At 41.2% G+C, this 16,308-nt stretch overlaps 1 protein-coding gene across 3 annotated transcripts in view; it reads left to right on the plus strand.

Annotated features, from left to right (window-relative positions):
- PLCE1 (phospholipase C epsilon 1) overlaps positions 1-16,308 on the plus strand; it is a 278,203-nt gene that overhangs the window by 246,047 nt on the left and 15,848 nt on the right. For all 3 annotated transcript variants that reach the window (XM_007471584.1, XM_007471585.1, XM_007471586.1), the window contains 5 exons: positions 3,139-3,260; positions 4,129-4,246; positions 8,890-9,021; positions 10,128-10,418; positions 14,967-15,130. In XM_007471584.1, the coding sequence (XP_007471646.1) occupies positions 3,139-3,260; positions 4,129-4,246; positions 8,890-9,021; positions 10,128-10,418; positions 14,967-15,130 (827 nt within the window). The remainder of the gene's footprint in view (positions 1-3,138; positions 3,261-4,128; positions 4,247-8,889; positions 9,022-10,127; positions 10,419-14,966; positions 15,131-16,308) is intronic.

Here is a 16,308-nt window from a genome sequence, read left to right on the forward strand (position 1 = left end):
AGAGTCAAGGTCATTTCTTGTATCCTATTCCTCAGAAGTCGTGGGAGTATGAATCTTTTTATATTGACTTATTCCTCCCCATGGATCTCTACCACAGTCATGGTAATGTTGTTTCATAGAACAAATTTATTTGATAAGAAATGAAAACCACATTTAAGAAATCAACCAAATCCAGATGCTATTTGCCCCTGTAAGAAGTTAGTGCTCTGGAAGATAAATTCACTCTCTATCATAAAATACTTCTGTGTTTTTTTCTGTACTTTTGAAAACAGGAAAGAAAAGACTTTTCTTAATTATTAGTAATAGTAGTATAGGAAGTTTTGATATGCAGATAACAAAATGCATAGGGGAAGGTGGGGGAAGGAGCTTTCTGATTTATTTTCAGTTAGGAGGGTAAAATTTAAACCCTACCCCACTGAATCTCTAGGACAGTTGCACGCTTTTTAAAAACCCATATGTGCTGGGGTGGGGTATACATGGAAAGCACCCGCAGGTTCTGCTCCAATAGACTGTGAGACCTTGGGTCAATGTCTTTTCACCACTCTAGACTTTCGGCCCCTCAGAGGCATAATGGGAAGATTTTGTTACAGGTTGTCAGATGTTCTCCCTTCTAGCACTAACATCTATGATCTATGACAGTTAATTCCAATACCACCACATGATAATTTCCCATTTCATTAAAAGACTGCTCTGACTGGCTGATTCCCAAATAGGCCTTGTAGTTGATTATGCCAGGACTTATTTAAGCTTACCCTATTAAGGCTTCCTGATGCTACTGTTAAATGCCAGACAGTCTTGCACTTTCGGTCATGGTTTGTGGTGCCGAGCTCATCCCTGCCTCCTTCCCTCAACCTTACCTTCTCTGGCTGAGATGAGAAGAAAACAGAAACCGGCTTGCTAAGGGTAGGACCATTCCCAGCTTCTTAGCAGGACCCCAAACGTTTCTAAGCTTCTTGTAATGATGGATCCCTTTGAGGATGAGATGGAAGCTGTGACCAGTCCCCTCAGAGAAATAAACATGGTCTCAAATTTCTACATAAAATTGCAAGTTTTCACAGGCCTTCTGAGCCCCTCGCAGGCATCTCAGGCTAGAAACCCATCTCTAAAGTCTGGGTGGCCCAGTTTATCTCTGTGACAGCTCTAGTCCTCAGTTTTCACATATATAAAATGAGCAAATTCATCTAAAACCTCTTTTGGCTATAAAATGTGATAGTTCTGGGCTTCCCTGGTGGCGCAGTGATGAAGAATCCGCCTGCCAATGCAGGGGGCGTGGGTTCGAGCCCTGGTCCGGGAAGACCCCACATGCCGCAGAGCAACTTAAGCCTGTGCTCCACAACTACTGAGCCTGCGCTCTAGAGCCCACGAGCCACAACTACTGAAGCCTGCGTGCCTAGAGCCCGTGCTCTGCAACAAGAGAAGCCACCGCAATGAGAAGCCTGTGCACTGCAACGAAGAGTATCCCCTATTCGCCGCAACCAGAGAAAGCCCACACACAGCAACGAAGACCCAACGCAGCCAAAAATAAACAAAATAAAATACATTAATTTAAAAAAAAGAACGCTTTAAAAGAAAAAATGTGATCGTTCCTAGGCACAAAATTACTTCCAGAAAATATAAAGGAAGTTGCAAATGAGGCTCAAGTATTTCAGGAACTGCTACTCTGCCTTTTGGCCACTAAGTTCTTGATGAATATTTATTCAATTAAATTTTATTAAATAAATATCAATTAATTTTTTCCCAACCTTGCTGTTTATCTTGACTAGCTTTGAACATGCACTAGCGTAGAGATTTGAATTTCCAACTTCATATAGACATTCTATGACTTTGTATATATGAAGTCTAATGACTGCATGATTCTAACAAATTAATCAATTTATATCCATTTGACATAAAGTATTTTGGGGAGTATTAGGACAATCAGTAGCTGAAAATACGCAATGTGAATGTGGCAGCGTGATTAACGTTAACAATGTTTGCACTTCTTTTATTGCTAGCCTTTGCATCCCTTAATAGTCAAAATATTAAATCGATGGAAGATTTCTTATTTCATTTACCTTGTAATCTAAGCTGTTGTTATTCATGCTTTGCTTCATAGCTTAGTTTAATTTATCTGGCTTTTTGCCTTTATTTTCCTTACTTTTATCCCTTTTCTGATTCTGTTTTTCTGTAGCAGATGTCCTTACTGCTTCTCCTGTTCCTAACAGTCAGGAAGGTAAAGCCACTTGAACCTGACCTTGTAACTGCATGAATGTCAGGCATTCTGTTTCCATTTGCTTAGGCCTGATTAGCATGAAGTTGTGACCCTCATAAGAATAAAAATGTAATTAAATGATTGATCTCGTTTATTTCTTGGCAGCCTGCATGGCCCTGATTTGGTATAAGGATATTTTGGTCTAAGCATTTGTGATCTGATGAGATAGTAAAATCATGGGTGAGAAATGAGCTTTCTTGTTTTTCATTTTAAAAGAACATAATCATGTTATATCTCTAACACCTTTAAAATCATTTTGAATAGTAATACCAAAACAAGAGCAAAGTATAAGATTATCTGTCATACTTTGGAAATTTTTAGATATATTTTAATTCCTATCCTTAAGATTTTCCCTTAATAAATTGATAGACAGTTATGAAAAAATTACTTTCCAATTAAGCATAATTGTGAAAACTGCATTGCAAATAAGTGTCTTTTTCCCTCTGGTTTTGACATTTCTAGAGATAAAAAATGCTAATAGCCTCATTTTAAAGTGAGAGTGATTAAATCATGCCTGCACCGTCTAGAAGTGCTTCAACTACTAAATCCTTCCCAAACTTGTGTGCTGAGAGCTTCTTGACAGGGTATCTTCCATAATGTTTGCACAGTTCCAATCACCTGTATGAAAATGAGCTTTCTCATTTAGATTACATCTATATGGTACCAAAACTACTGGTAAATTAGTCTATTCAATCAAAAATAAATGTATCATTTAACAAATTTTTAAAATTATACTTCAAGCCATCATTTTGGTAACATGTAGCCAGTGCCTCAGTCTTACATTTCAGATAAGCACAAGTACCTGGATATCCTTGCAATGATGTAGCCATAGCCCTTAAGTGAAGCATTCAGTTCTTATTTGCTGAAGCCTGCCAACTCATTTTCAGACAACATTCTAGAAGACAGACCTGAAAATAAATCATGTAATGACAAACTTCAGTTTGAGTATAATGAAGAAATCCCCAAGAGAATAAAGAAAGCAGATAACTCTGCTTGCAACAAAGGAAAGGTGGGTGAATGGTTTCTGTTAAATTACACTTGGACCGTCAGTTTCAGATAGGATTTCACTCCCTCCCTATCCTTTCCCTTCACCTCTCCGCTCACTTTCCCTTAGACGCCAAAGTCCACATGGTGATGATATGGGACCCCCATCTGCAATTTATAGGTTAGTCATGGATTCGTCCAGCCAATACCTACTGAAGATGTAGTGTGTGGCAGGCACTGAGATAGTGCAGGAGGTGATTTGGCCATGGAGACAAACATGTAAACAGTGCTTGTAGATAAGTACAAAGAACAGTGATTACACAGTGTTATCAGAGCATGATGATGTTGAGAAGCAGACAGAAACAGAGCATTCAGACCAGGAGGCTGGTACGTTCAAGGAATTGCTAGAAGTTTTAAAGGTGTTTGGGATGACCAGGAAGATAAACAGGGCTGATTGGGAAGTGTTAACAGAGGAAGGACAACAAGAATAGAGACAAAAATGAGATACCCGGACCCAACGCTCAAGTGCCTCACAGTGTATAGACTCTGAGCAAATCTATAGTGACATTGTTGGACAACAAAATAATAAAATACGCCAAAAATTTGAGCCATAGAAGATACATACTCCACTATCTGTTCATTCAACAACTATGCATTGAGTGTTCCACATTTAAGACGCTGGACTGTGCTCCGAGGGAAGATGAAGAATGAGTTAGACTCAGCCCTTGCTCTCAGAAAGCTTTTCTCTAGGGAAGGTGTTAGGACATGTATATGGATAAGATAGAGCAAGTGAAAGACAGTGATGGCATGAGAAAGGAACAAAGAGCTTTAGGGATTCCAAGGTGAGTGGCATATACCTTCCCTGTAAACCAGTATCATTTTTCCCTTGATAGGTTTATGACATGGAACTGGGAGAAGAATTTTATCTTCCTCAGAATAAAAAGGAAAGCAGACAGATTGCACCAGAGCTTTCTGACCTTGTCATCTATTGCCAAGCAGTAAAGTTTCCAGGTAAGAATAGACAGTATTAAATGAACTTATTTACAAACAGAAAGACTCACTGACTTAGAGAATGAACTTGTGGTTGCCGGGAGTGGGGGGATAGTTAGGGAGTTTGGGATTTACATCTACACACTGTATTTAAAATGGATAACCAGCAGGGACCTAATGTATAGCACAGGGAACTCTGCTCAATATTATGTAACAACTTAAATGGAAAAATAATTTGAAAAAGAATAGATACATGTATGTGTATAACTGAATCACTTTGCTGTACACCTGAAACTAACACAATGTTGTTAATCAAGTACTCCAATATAAAATAAAAGGTAAAAAAAAAAAAGAATAGACAGTATCATTTACAACATTTAAAGATACCAAAAGATTAAAATATGCTATTTATTTAATTGGGCATTGTGAATGCTCTCCAAATAACTAAATTGTGTTGCTGAAATCATTGTTACAGTATCTAATAAATATTTATTATTATTATTATTTGCTTTGATGCTGATGAGGAAAATACCATAAAATATTCATTTTTCAGATCATATCATGTCTCTCCATTATAGTTAATAATATTCATAACATCTAATAGCTATAATTTATTAAGCACTTAATACCAGGATTTATGCTACGTATTTTATGTACATCATCTTAAATGACTCCATAATAATTCTATGAGTAGGTGGATTTATCTCCATTTCTAAATAACAGTCTGAGAGAGATGAAATAATTGGCCCAAGGTTTCAGAGCATATCAGTTAAGACTCTTTTGTTTGAAAGTGGCAGAAGTTACTTCAGCAAAGAAGAAATTTATTGGCTTATGTGTTGAAAAGTGAAGGGATATATGAGTTTCAGGTACAGCTTGGTCCAGGGCTTTCTCTCTCCATATTTCTCACTCTGCTGCTACTATGTCGGCTCTTTTGTCTTTGCGGTTGCAAGGCAGCTGCAGCAAGGCTAACACTGCATACTTCTAGATTCAGCTTCAGTATGGGTCTCTTCCAGAACTTTCAGCAGCAGTTTCATGGTTTTTCACTGGATCCTTTGCCCATCCCTGAACCAGTCACTGTGGCCAAGAACATGCAGTGCTCCGGCTGTCTAGGGCTTAGGTCACGTGCCCCATCCCTGAGCTGGGTAGTGAGTCTCCACCCAAACTGCAAAGATCAAGGACAAAGTTTCAGTGGAGAGGTTTCCCCAGTTGGCCATTTTTAGAAGTACAAGTGAACTTAAGCTGATAGACCACTGCCCCCCCAAAAAATGTGCACGTCAGTTAATAAGTGGTAGAACTATGATTCTGAAGCCTGTCTATCTCCAAAGTCCTGCCTTTAACCCTAGCACTACCCTGCCTCTCTTCTTAGGGTGTGCTGTCAATGAGCTCATCCAGATGGGGCAGCAGGAGGTGGAGGGCAAACAGAAAGTCCATAAATATATAGAAGTCAGAAAAATTCATCTCCTATTAAGAACAAGGATTCCCTTGTACAAGATTTCTGAGGACAGGAGAGCGGCTGGAATCGGGGGATCCGTCTAAATGTTAGTAAGCAGCATATATGAACTTGGTCTAGAGAGGGAAGTTAAAATACCAGCCTTCATTTTTTTTAAGATGGTCTAGACGCGGATCCTGGCTTCCAGAGGCTTATCTTAAGCCCTAGTTCTCACACTCTGCCCTGCAAATGAGACAGAGGTCCTGGACTGTTGAAAAACTAGGTAACGAGTAGTCTCTTCACACAGCAGAAGGGGAAAAAAAATCATAGATGGAACTTTCTCAATTTTAAGTTTTCTCCCATAAACTGTTTTTAAACTTTTGGCAGTTGCTACTGCTTATCTACTAGCAAATTCTGTTGAGGAGGGTGAGGATAAATAAGTAGCAAGCAAAGATTTCAAAGAAATGCAAGACCTTAGCTATGTAGGTTTAGTTTCACAGATCCTGACTTTCTGTCTCATAAGTACAGTATGACCATATCTGCAGCTGGTGAAATTGTTCTTATCACGGGGTAAAATCCTTTCCCTGTCAAAGAGCTTCGTGGCCTGCATGTCCTTCATCACAGGAACAGATGTGAAGACCACTCCATCCAAGAATCATACTCACTGCATCTCTTGTTCTTTATAAATTCAGCTGCCACTGCACCCAAACGATTCCTCTGGCTTTGTCTTTTCCTCTCAAGCACTGAGTAAACAAAGGGCACAAATTCCAAGAGATATTTGAAGTCACTATGAGAGATAAAGTTTCTGTACAGGTAGAGAATTGTGGAAGGGTCAAAACGTCATTTGGTCTAGCTTTTGACTTGAGACACAGGCGAAGCATGGGGTTATTTGACTTATTTTTAAAATTCCAAGTATGCTGTTTTTTTTTAAGTGTTTATATAACACACGTTCTTTATAGGTATACTATATTCTAATATATTTTTTTAGTAATTGAAGTTTCTTACATTCTTCTTTCCCCAAATTTATTTTCTTTCTCAAAATGACTAAATTATATTGCCAGAATCATTGTCGTAATACCTTCTAAATATTTGTTGTCATTATGATTAGTTTTGATGCTCAGGAGGAAAATACCATAACGTGTTCATTTTCTTGAGCCATACTTAATAAATTATATTAATTACAATAATTAAAAATGTTCATTTTGGGGCTTCCCTGGTGGCACAGTGGTTGAGAGTCCACCTGCTGATGCAGGGGACACGGGTTTGTGCCCCGGTCCGGGAAGATCCCACATGCCGCGGAGCGGCTGGGCCCGTGGGCCATGGCCGCTGAGCCTGCGCGTCCGGAGCCTGTGCTCTGCAACGGGAGAGGCCACAACAGTGAGAGGCCCACGTACCACAAAAAAAAAACAAAAAAAAAAAGTTCATTTTGCTACACTGTTGATTTTAATTTTGCTATGTTATCAATTTCAATGCATCTCACCTTTCACCATCCCAAGTCCCTTCCAAGGAGCCACATGCAAAAAACTCTTCCGAGCAGTGAGGTACCATGAAGATCATGGGTATGACCTTCCCCAGAAGTAAAGTAACTTCCCCGAGATCACAGACCTGCTTCAGTGGCAGGGCTCCACTACTCAGTGAGCTTGGCCAGGACAGTTCTATAACTTCTCTGCACTTCGGATTCCCTACCTGCGAAAGAGGCATAACAGTGCTAACTTGCAGGGTTATTGTAAAAAGTAGCGATAAGGTATGCAACGTGATTAGCACGCTATCTGGAATATAGTTGGCTGTCTCGAAATGGCTGTTGTCATTTTCATTGGTGAGCAGACCAGCAGGAGAGATGAAGGTTCTTTGTTGCTCCTTCGATTACTTCTCTGGGCCTCTCCAGATTCCTTCCCCTTTCTTTATCATCCAGCCCTTGTTTCCTTGCGTGCTCACCCCACCCCAGAGAACGCCCAGGCTCCTCACAGGAGGGCCCACATACCCCTGGAGAATGTCAACATGTGCCAGGGTGTGTGCAAAAACCCCAGAATGAACACGACCCCTCACTCTGACCCCTCATCTCTTTTACTCGGGAGAAAATCCATTGTTAGATCATTGTGTAGAGGGCAAAATTCACATAAAGTTTTAAGATAAAGCATAAGAATTCACTAGTCCAAGTTTGTGCATCTTTGCAGTTTGGGATACTTCAGAGGAAAAAACATGTAGAAACCCCACAGCTGCTGTGTACTGAGCATTTTCTCTGAACAGGGCACTCTATTAATTATGCAGATATACATTATCTCATTTAATCCTAACCATGACCCTTTTGGAGATGAAGAAGTGATCAGAGAGGTTAAGTAATTTGTGTGAGGTCACATCGCAGAGAACAGGGTTTAAACACCGGAGTCTACACTCTTATTAAACACTGCTTTATCCTGTCTTCTCTGATGATGTTCTTGGAAGATAAATTTTCATCTCAAAGTGGCCCCTCTGAATGCTGCTTCAGTTAAAGGAAATACTCCCTAATGGTACAATTGTAGACAGTGAGAATGGTTTGGAGGCACTGGTGCCTTTAAATTACACTTCCTGCCCTGGAGCCAGGTCTGCATGGTGTGCATTCATTTCCTCATTCAGCAAATATCTGTAAAGTTCCCACTGCAGTGGGCACTATGACAGGCAGGAAGGATTCAGGGAGTGGTTGGACCAGAAGAGAGAAAGAGAAGCCATGAAACATGATTACCATCATAATCTGTTTCCCATTCAATCCTCAGATTAACCCTGTGAGAGAGTTCCTATCATTGCACCCATTTTGTAGATAAGAAAACTGAGGAATCAAGAAGGCAGATGTTACGTCAAAGCTCATTCAGGAAGGAATTGATCCTAGACAATTATGATGCTACCGCTCAGGCTCTTGGCCATTCTTTCATCTCTCCAAACTGCGTGATTAGGTTCCTCAGCCCTTTCTTTTTACACAATTTTTCAAAATCTTTCTGGTGTACAATCAGATGGGTATGAGTATGATCTGTGGTCGTCCTGTAATAATCATGCAGACCTTGTCACATTTGCCAACAGAGCTAAAAACTTTGCTATCATTGCCTGCAATGCTGTCATTAACGGTGCTAAAAATGCTAGCAGGTCTTCTGTACTGGGTTACAAGGGAATAGTAGAACTTCAAAATAAACATTAACAGGATGGAAAATGTTGAGTTCCCTTGCTTGTAGTTTTTGGCTTATTTATCTTCATTTTATGGGAACAGGCCTGTCAACTCTAAATGCATCTGGCTCTAGCAGAGGAAAAGAAAGGAAAAGCAGGAAGTCCATTTTTGGCAACAATCCGGGCAGAATGAGCCCCGGGGAGACAGCATCACTTAACAAAACATCTGGAAAAAGTAAAGTCACCTTCTAACAGTATCTTTGCTTGAATCTGCATGATGGAGGATTCCAGTATTTCACTAAGCACTTCACTGGAATGTTTTAAATCTTTTTTTATTTTCATGAATGTTCATGTTATCTAAGTGTGGTATAAATATTTTTTAAATTACAAAATTACCCTCTTAACTTCCAAAAAAATAGCATTTCACTGAAGGTGTTCTAACACTGTTTGCCTCAAAAATAAAAATTGGAGCCACCTTGGAACCTTCTAGTGGTTCTTGGAACTGCACTCTTCACCATTATAACTCCAGAAGATAGATCCATTTTATCTCTAATTACTTTTTATTGTCAAAGTAATAAATTCTCATAGTTAAAAAACTCAAACAGTACAGAGTATCATTAAAGTTTCTTTCCACTCACAATGTCCCAGTTCTATTCCCCAGAGGTAACCACTGTTAAGTTTATTGTGTTTAGTTCAAGAAAAATAAGATCCTTTTTAAGATAATCCAAATGGGATATAACTGAACATAACTTGTATAACTTTTATACTTGCTATAACTTTCCACATAGCTTTCTGTACATATAATCTACCTTCTCCTTATTGCCCCTGTGGTATTCCAGTGTGTGGATATGCATTTATTTAATCACTTCCTCACTGGTGGAACTTTTGGGTTGCTTCCCGGGTTTTTTGTTGCTTTTTTTTTTTTCTTGCTATAAAAAACACTGCTAGATTGAACACCCTTGTACATATACTGTTGTGTATTTATGCAAATATATCCACAGGACAGATGAGGTACTGAGGCAAAGGACTTTCAGGCTTTTAATTTAAAATGGTGTTGCGGCACTCATTTTAGCTATCCCTTTTTGGGGGAAGGTCTAGTTGGCTTTATTATTTATTGACCCTTGAATGGGTAGCATCCCATCTAACAAGTAGAAAGGCATACCCTCGATAGCTATCATTTCGTCTCAAGGTGGTGGACTCACTCACAAGTAACACTCAAGATGTATTCTGATGTGTGATGTGTTGTGATTGTTTCCTGGGGTGTTGTTCCTGGGGTGTTTCTCTTGCTAAAATATTTAAAGTTTTCTGCACTAATCTGAGGCTAATCTTTGGGGGGTTTAGGTTCCTGTGAAGGAATGCGACAGGCCTGGGAGGACTCGCCTTCCTCTGTCAACCCAGCCACGTCCCTCAGCTCTATCATTAGAACTCCCAAATGCTACCACATCTCCTCGCTGAATGAAAATGCCGCCAAACGTCTGTGTCGCAGGTATTCTCAGAAACTGATCCAGCACACTGCCTGCCAGCTGCTGAGGACGTATCCGGCTGCCACCCGCATCGACTCATCCAACCCCAGCCCCCTCCTCTTCTGGCTCCATGGGATACAGCTCGTGGCGCTCAACTACCAGACAGATGGTAATGGGCCTGCTTCACCCGGAGGGGTGCCCCCTCCCCTCGCTCCTTTGCGTCTTATATCTCAACAAACGTAGTTCAACAAAAAACATGTTTCAAAGGGGGCAAGACTCCCAACTGAGGCCTATGTGAGGGTAAAAATACAGGTGACAGAGAACAGAAGTGAATTCGATACTGAACTGTGCTCTTGACTTTCCAGAGTTAAGGCAATAGAAAAGAACCTTCAAGGAGCCCCTATTAGTCTCCTGGTTCTGTCCCCTTTTTAAAGCACTTTTCAAACGTAAGACTGTTCTTGACAGGGCTGTGTCCAGTTTGTTTTTAAAGACCTGATGGGGTAGAGATTTCCTAACACCCCTTAATAACTGTCTTGCTAATCTCTTGTTCTTGCAGTGAAAAAGTAGGGTCTCTCGAAACCCTTTGCAAGTTAATTCCATTTTAGCTTCCCCTCATCCCTTTGAGATTGAAATGGAGATTAATGATCAGTGCTGTAAGAGCAGCTGACACAAAGGAAACAAGTCTGTGAATTACATGAACGGAGAAAGTAGTGTTCCTGCTTCTCCACTGTCCTGAGATAACGGATGAGGCCAAAAACTCCAGAGTACAAGCTACCTTTTATTGCATGTTCACTGTGCACCAGGCACCATCTCAGTTCTTGACCCCTATTTTCTCATTTAATCTTTGAAACATCTCTAAGAAGTGGGTGCCTTTATGATCCCCATTTTACAGATGAGCAAATCAAGACGTAGAGCAATTAAGTGGCTCAAAATCACAGTATGACTTATAATAGTAAATTCAAGCACTCTGGGAGTTTAGAGAATAAAGTGTTTTGGTTCCATCCTAACCAACTGTGCTGGCCCATCGACCATAGCTTAGCCCTGTCTGCAGCCAAGGTCAAACCACAGTTGTAGCTCTGGGACCAGCTAGCCGCCTGGCACTGGCACCACCAGCACCCATTTGTGGCTCACCCTGGTTAGAGACATCAGTCATATTTTCTTGCCTTTGTTATATTTGCTTCTTTCAGTTGAAATCGAGTAAGATAATGCAGGTGAAATACCATACTTAGCATAGTGCCTGGAGCACAGACAGCATTCCACAAACGTTAGCTACCATTAAGTGCTTTTGATAAGTTATGAAAACAGTCTGATTTGGACTTGCAAGTGGAAATAATAGTGAAATATTTTAAAAGCTGTAAAAATTTATTTTCAATCTGTCCCAAGTGGCTTGTGGGTTTATATCTCTGGCCCTGTCTATAGCCCCAAGTCCACTGTTGCCCTTGATGGAGATGATACTGAAATATTTTAAGTGAACTGAAATAACTAGCAAAATGGTTTTCTCAAGGAAATGGAAATGCACTTGGTTTGGGACGTGTCCTTTCTCCTGAAGTGCCTAGGCTGGCGCAGACACACTGGCTCCACTGATGGCAGAGGGAGCCACAGCTGAAGGGGACATGGGTATTGCCCCTCCTTGGGCCTCTCTGTGGTCTGGAAGCACACACTGGGGCTGCACCTTGGCCTCCACTCATCCCTGAAGGCTCTGTCTCTTTCCCAAATCAAGCCGGAGTGCATGTTCCCTTTGCCCCGCTCGGGGTGGGGCAGGAGGCTGTGTTGTGTGATTCATCCTCAGATTTCTCTACATAATCTTCCAACTCAGGTGGGAGTGCTGCCATATAACCTCTCTTGATTCTAGGCAGCAAGCAATGATTAAAAATCTCCCACGCTGGGCAAAGCTCACGCTACATGCAGTTTCAGTGTGTTCATCTGTAAAAATGGTCTTCATTCCTGCACACTGGGGTAGAGCCTGGTCAATCCCTTGCACACAGTAGACGCTCAATAAATGCATGTTGCACTGAGCTAACAGATTGTCTCAATGAGCCCCACTGCAGTCTGAACCTGTAGTTCTTGATTTTGAGTCCAGATCTCTTCTAGGTATTGCTATGTGAATTTCAAGTGCAAATAGACAGAGAAGGGTCAGCGTTGGAATCACTATTTTTTAATTTTTGAAAAAGAATTCCTGGGTTAAGGAGTTCTTGGTTTTCCATGAAGCATGCCAGCCAAATAACAAAGAACCCGCTCCCAGTGCCCCTCTAGCCTCCAGATATGTTCCATAGGTCATCTGCCTTATACTTCCTGAATTTCAGGGGACCCCAGTGCCCCAAAGTGGTGTCCATGGACTTAGGGTCATCTCTTCCCAAGATCTCTAATGACTCCATCAACTCCAAGAAGGTCTTCAGTGATCTGGAACCAGAAATAGCTCGGGTCTACACTCATTAAAACCGACTCTTGAGTTTAGAAACTGACTTGAGTCTAGTATGCAGACCCTGGTTATTGCAGGCAGTAGCCCCTCAAAGTTCTTTCCATCTGGGGCAGAATGATTCCTGCCTCATGTCCCAGGACCTACAAGTATGTAGAAATGCAGCCCCACTCCAAAGAAAAACTTCTAATAATATTTATTCTGCTTTCCTGAATGATTGTCACACAGTCTTTCTGATGACTTTTCCAGCCTCAAAATATAGGGATAATGATTATGAGAATGGTTTCCACTTAATACAGGTTTTTAAATGAATAGAAAGACATAAAGGTAAGGATTTGCTTGATCTGCCATCCCATGCACTGACTGAGAGGGGTGATGGGATTACATAGATCTATGCACATTCTTTCACTTGGTTAAAACAGAGGTTTTAAAACTATAGCCCTAGATGAAGTTCTGGGACCACCTACAGGGGACAGTAGGAGGGCGAGATTTAAGGTCCCACCTTTACTCCAAACAGCAGCTCCATGTGGTTCTGTGTTACATAGCAAATCATCAAAAGAGATTTTAGTTAAGCAAAAGTGCTTTGAAGTTTTGGAAAGCTACAAAGACAGACACAGTGCTAATGAAATCAGACTTCAAACCCAAATGAGTGTTGACATCATAATCATAATTTAATACCTAACTGTTTATCGAGCACCTTCTATGTGCCAAATGCTGGGGTAGGGATTTTTGCACAGGACCTCACTTATCTTTATGACACCCCTGTGAGATGTACATTAAATGGCTCGGTAGTTAAGATTAGGAACTGTGGGTCAGGCTGTCTGGGTTCGAACCTTAACATTTACCTCTTACTGGCTATGTGCCATGGGCTTTTTCACTTCTTGTGCCTCGGTTTCTTCATCTATAAAAATGAGAATACTAAAAGAATCTACCTCATGTGTTATTGGGAGGCACTAATACACACAAGTTCTTAGAATGGGGCTTGATACATAGTAAGAGTGCAGTAAGTGTGAGCTGCTGTCATTTTTTTTAGCAATGTACTGTGTATCCATTTCTTACTTACCAACTCTTCCTGAGCTACTTTGCTTCACTCTTTGAACCATCCTTCGCCCACATCTATGTTCCTCTGTCACAGAGCAGCCTGGGAAGAGAATTTTCTCCCACTGCAGGCAAGACAATTGGCCTCAATGAATCAGTCATATTGGGGCTGGAAGGGGTCTGAGAGGTGGGGTCCAATGCACTAATTTTGTAGATAAGGAGACGGAGGCCCAAGGAGCTTTGATATGTGTCTAAGACATCTGACCCTAGAAACTCGTGCACACAATCCCAGCCAACCCCACGTATGGGGAAGAATTTCACACACGAGATGAGGAGAGGCCAACTTCTCATTGTTCTGTGGTGCTCATTTAGCACACTTTTCCTTGATGTTGGTCCACGTATCAGAGTTCATTCTGCACATGGAAGGAATCTATCAGAGGGAACATTTGTCAGGTGTGTCTCATAAACGTTTTGCTCATTTGGAATGTAACTTTTCTACAGACTTGTGCCATCAGATGAGCATTTGAGTGTGTAAGAGCCCAAAATCCGTGCAGGGATCCAACCGTTCATCAAACAACTCTGCCAAATAAAATTTGGCCACAGAAGACTGGAAGCTGTTGTGAGGGTTCCCAGAGTATACTATGGAGGGGACTGTGGACATAATGTGAATCACATGTGATAATGATTTTTCTTTCATATTTAACTACAGCTTAAAAATAGAGGTAGAAACACTACGATTTATGAGTTGAAATTGAAATTTCAAGAAAAAGATATGTTTCTCTGGCTCTTCTCCTGATCTTTCCTGGATTCTTAAGATTTTATCTTACATTTGAAAAAGCAAGAATTGGTCTTACAATTGTCTTCATGGTTTGGTGTTTAGGGATAAGAAAATGCCACTATGCCTTTCTAAAATTCAGTATAAAATGAGGTATTTCAAAGATTATTTTTTGGAAGGATGTTGTAAATTTTAATTTGCAAAAGGAGTTTTTAAGTGGCAGGAGTTTTTAAGTGGCTCCTGGGTTGGAGTGGGAACATGGGGCATATCCCATAGACAGTGAGCTCTGTGAAGATGGGGATTTTGTGTCTTATTTCCTGCTGTATCTCTGGTGCCTAACACGAGTTGGCACATAGTAGGCACTCAGTCTATGGAGTGAGTGGTTGGTTCTCTCTTCTTCCTGCTTAAGCTTAGGGAAAATCGAAAAAGTCAATTTGTAAGATGACACTTTAGTGACAAGGTAACAAGTGATGTTGACTGTTTTGCAGATCTCCCTTTACATTTAAATGCTGCCATGTTTGAGGCCAACGGTGGCTGTGGTTATGTTCTGAAACCCCCAGTTCTGTGGGACAAGAACTGTCCCATGTATCAGAAGTTTTCTCCCTTGGAAAGAGACCTGGACAACATGGAGCCTGCCGTCTATTCTTTAACTGTAAGTCTGGCCCTGATGGTCCCAATAGAATATAGGAAGGTGTTTAAGCCCTTCCTGTATTCCTTTTTTTATATATAAATTTATTTATTTATTTATTTATTTATGGCTGCATTGGGTTTTCGTTCCTGCACGGGGGCTTTCTCTAGTTGCAGCGAGCGGGGGCTTCTCTTCGTTGCGGTGCGCAGGCTTCTCATTGTGGTGGCTTCTCTTGTTGCGGAGCACAGGCTCTAGGCTCATGGGCTTCAGTAGTTGCAAGATGCGGGCTCAGTAGTTGTGGCTCATGGGCTCTAGAGCGCAGGCTCAGTAGTTGTGGCGCACGGGTTTAGTTGCTCCGCGACATGTGGGATCTTCCTGGACCAGGGCTTGAACCCGTGTCCCCTGCACTGGCAGGCGGATCCTTAACCACTGCGCCACCAGGGAAGCCCGCCCTTCCTATATTCTATTGGGATTCTAAGGTGTAATGCCTTTTGAACTCAAGGCGTTACAAAACTCTCATGTCACAATTTCGTTGGTGCAGATTTAGTTCCCAAAAGAATTTCTTTACTTCTCAGAAAGCAGCAGCTGAGGTTTAGGTATGCAGTCACCAGGCGCTGTATTCTCTAGAGCCCAGTAGGTGGAGTTATGAGCTCCCTGCTACCACCTCCATACTGATGATGGTAATTCTGTCTTCCAGGGCCCTCAGAATCATAACTCTCATTGCATCCCATAAAAGCTGAGCTCTTTCTTAGAGCAGGTCATCTTAAACTCTAACAAGCTCTTATAAAAGGTAAAACAGGCATCAATATACAAATCAATTAAATATCTTTCCTCCTTACAGTTTAACCTTTGTCATTCCTGGCCTTTCCTTATTCCTTTTATTGCCTAATTAACTAACTGTCAAAACTCCACAGACTGCCCTTAACATCAGAGTCCTGGTAGCTCATTACTCATTTTTATTTCCAGCTTCTCTCACTCCCTCTTAGCTGAGGAAAAAAAAAAAAACACTGAATGGGTGATAGAAAAGACAGGGGGCGATGAAGTTATCCCTCCATCCATCTCTAGATCTTGTCTGTTTCCCTCCAAAGGAGGAATGCCAAGCAGCCTCTGCACACAACACCTCAAAACCCTGGGAGATCCCAACTCAGAGATTTTCCTACCACCAAACTGCTTTTTTCTCTTTCCCTAAGACAGTAGAGCAG

Source organism: Lipotes vexillifer, unplaced genomic scaffold, assembly GCF_000442215.2.
Source record: "Lipotes vexillifer unplaced genomic scaffold, Lipotes_vexillifer_v1.1 scaffold325, whole genome shotgun sequence".
Lineage (NCBI taxonomy): Eukaryota > Metazoa > Chordata > Mammalia > Artiodactyla > Lipotidae > Lipotes > Lipotes vexillifer.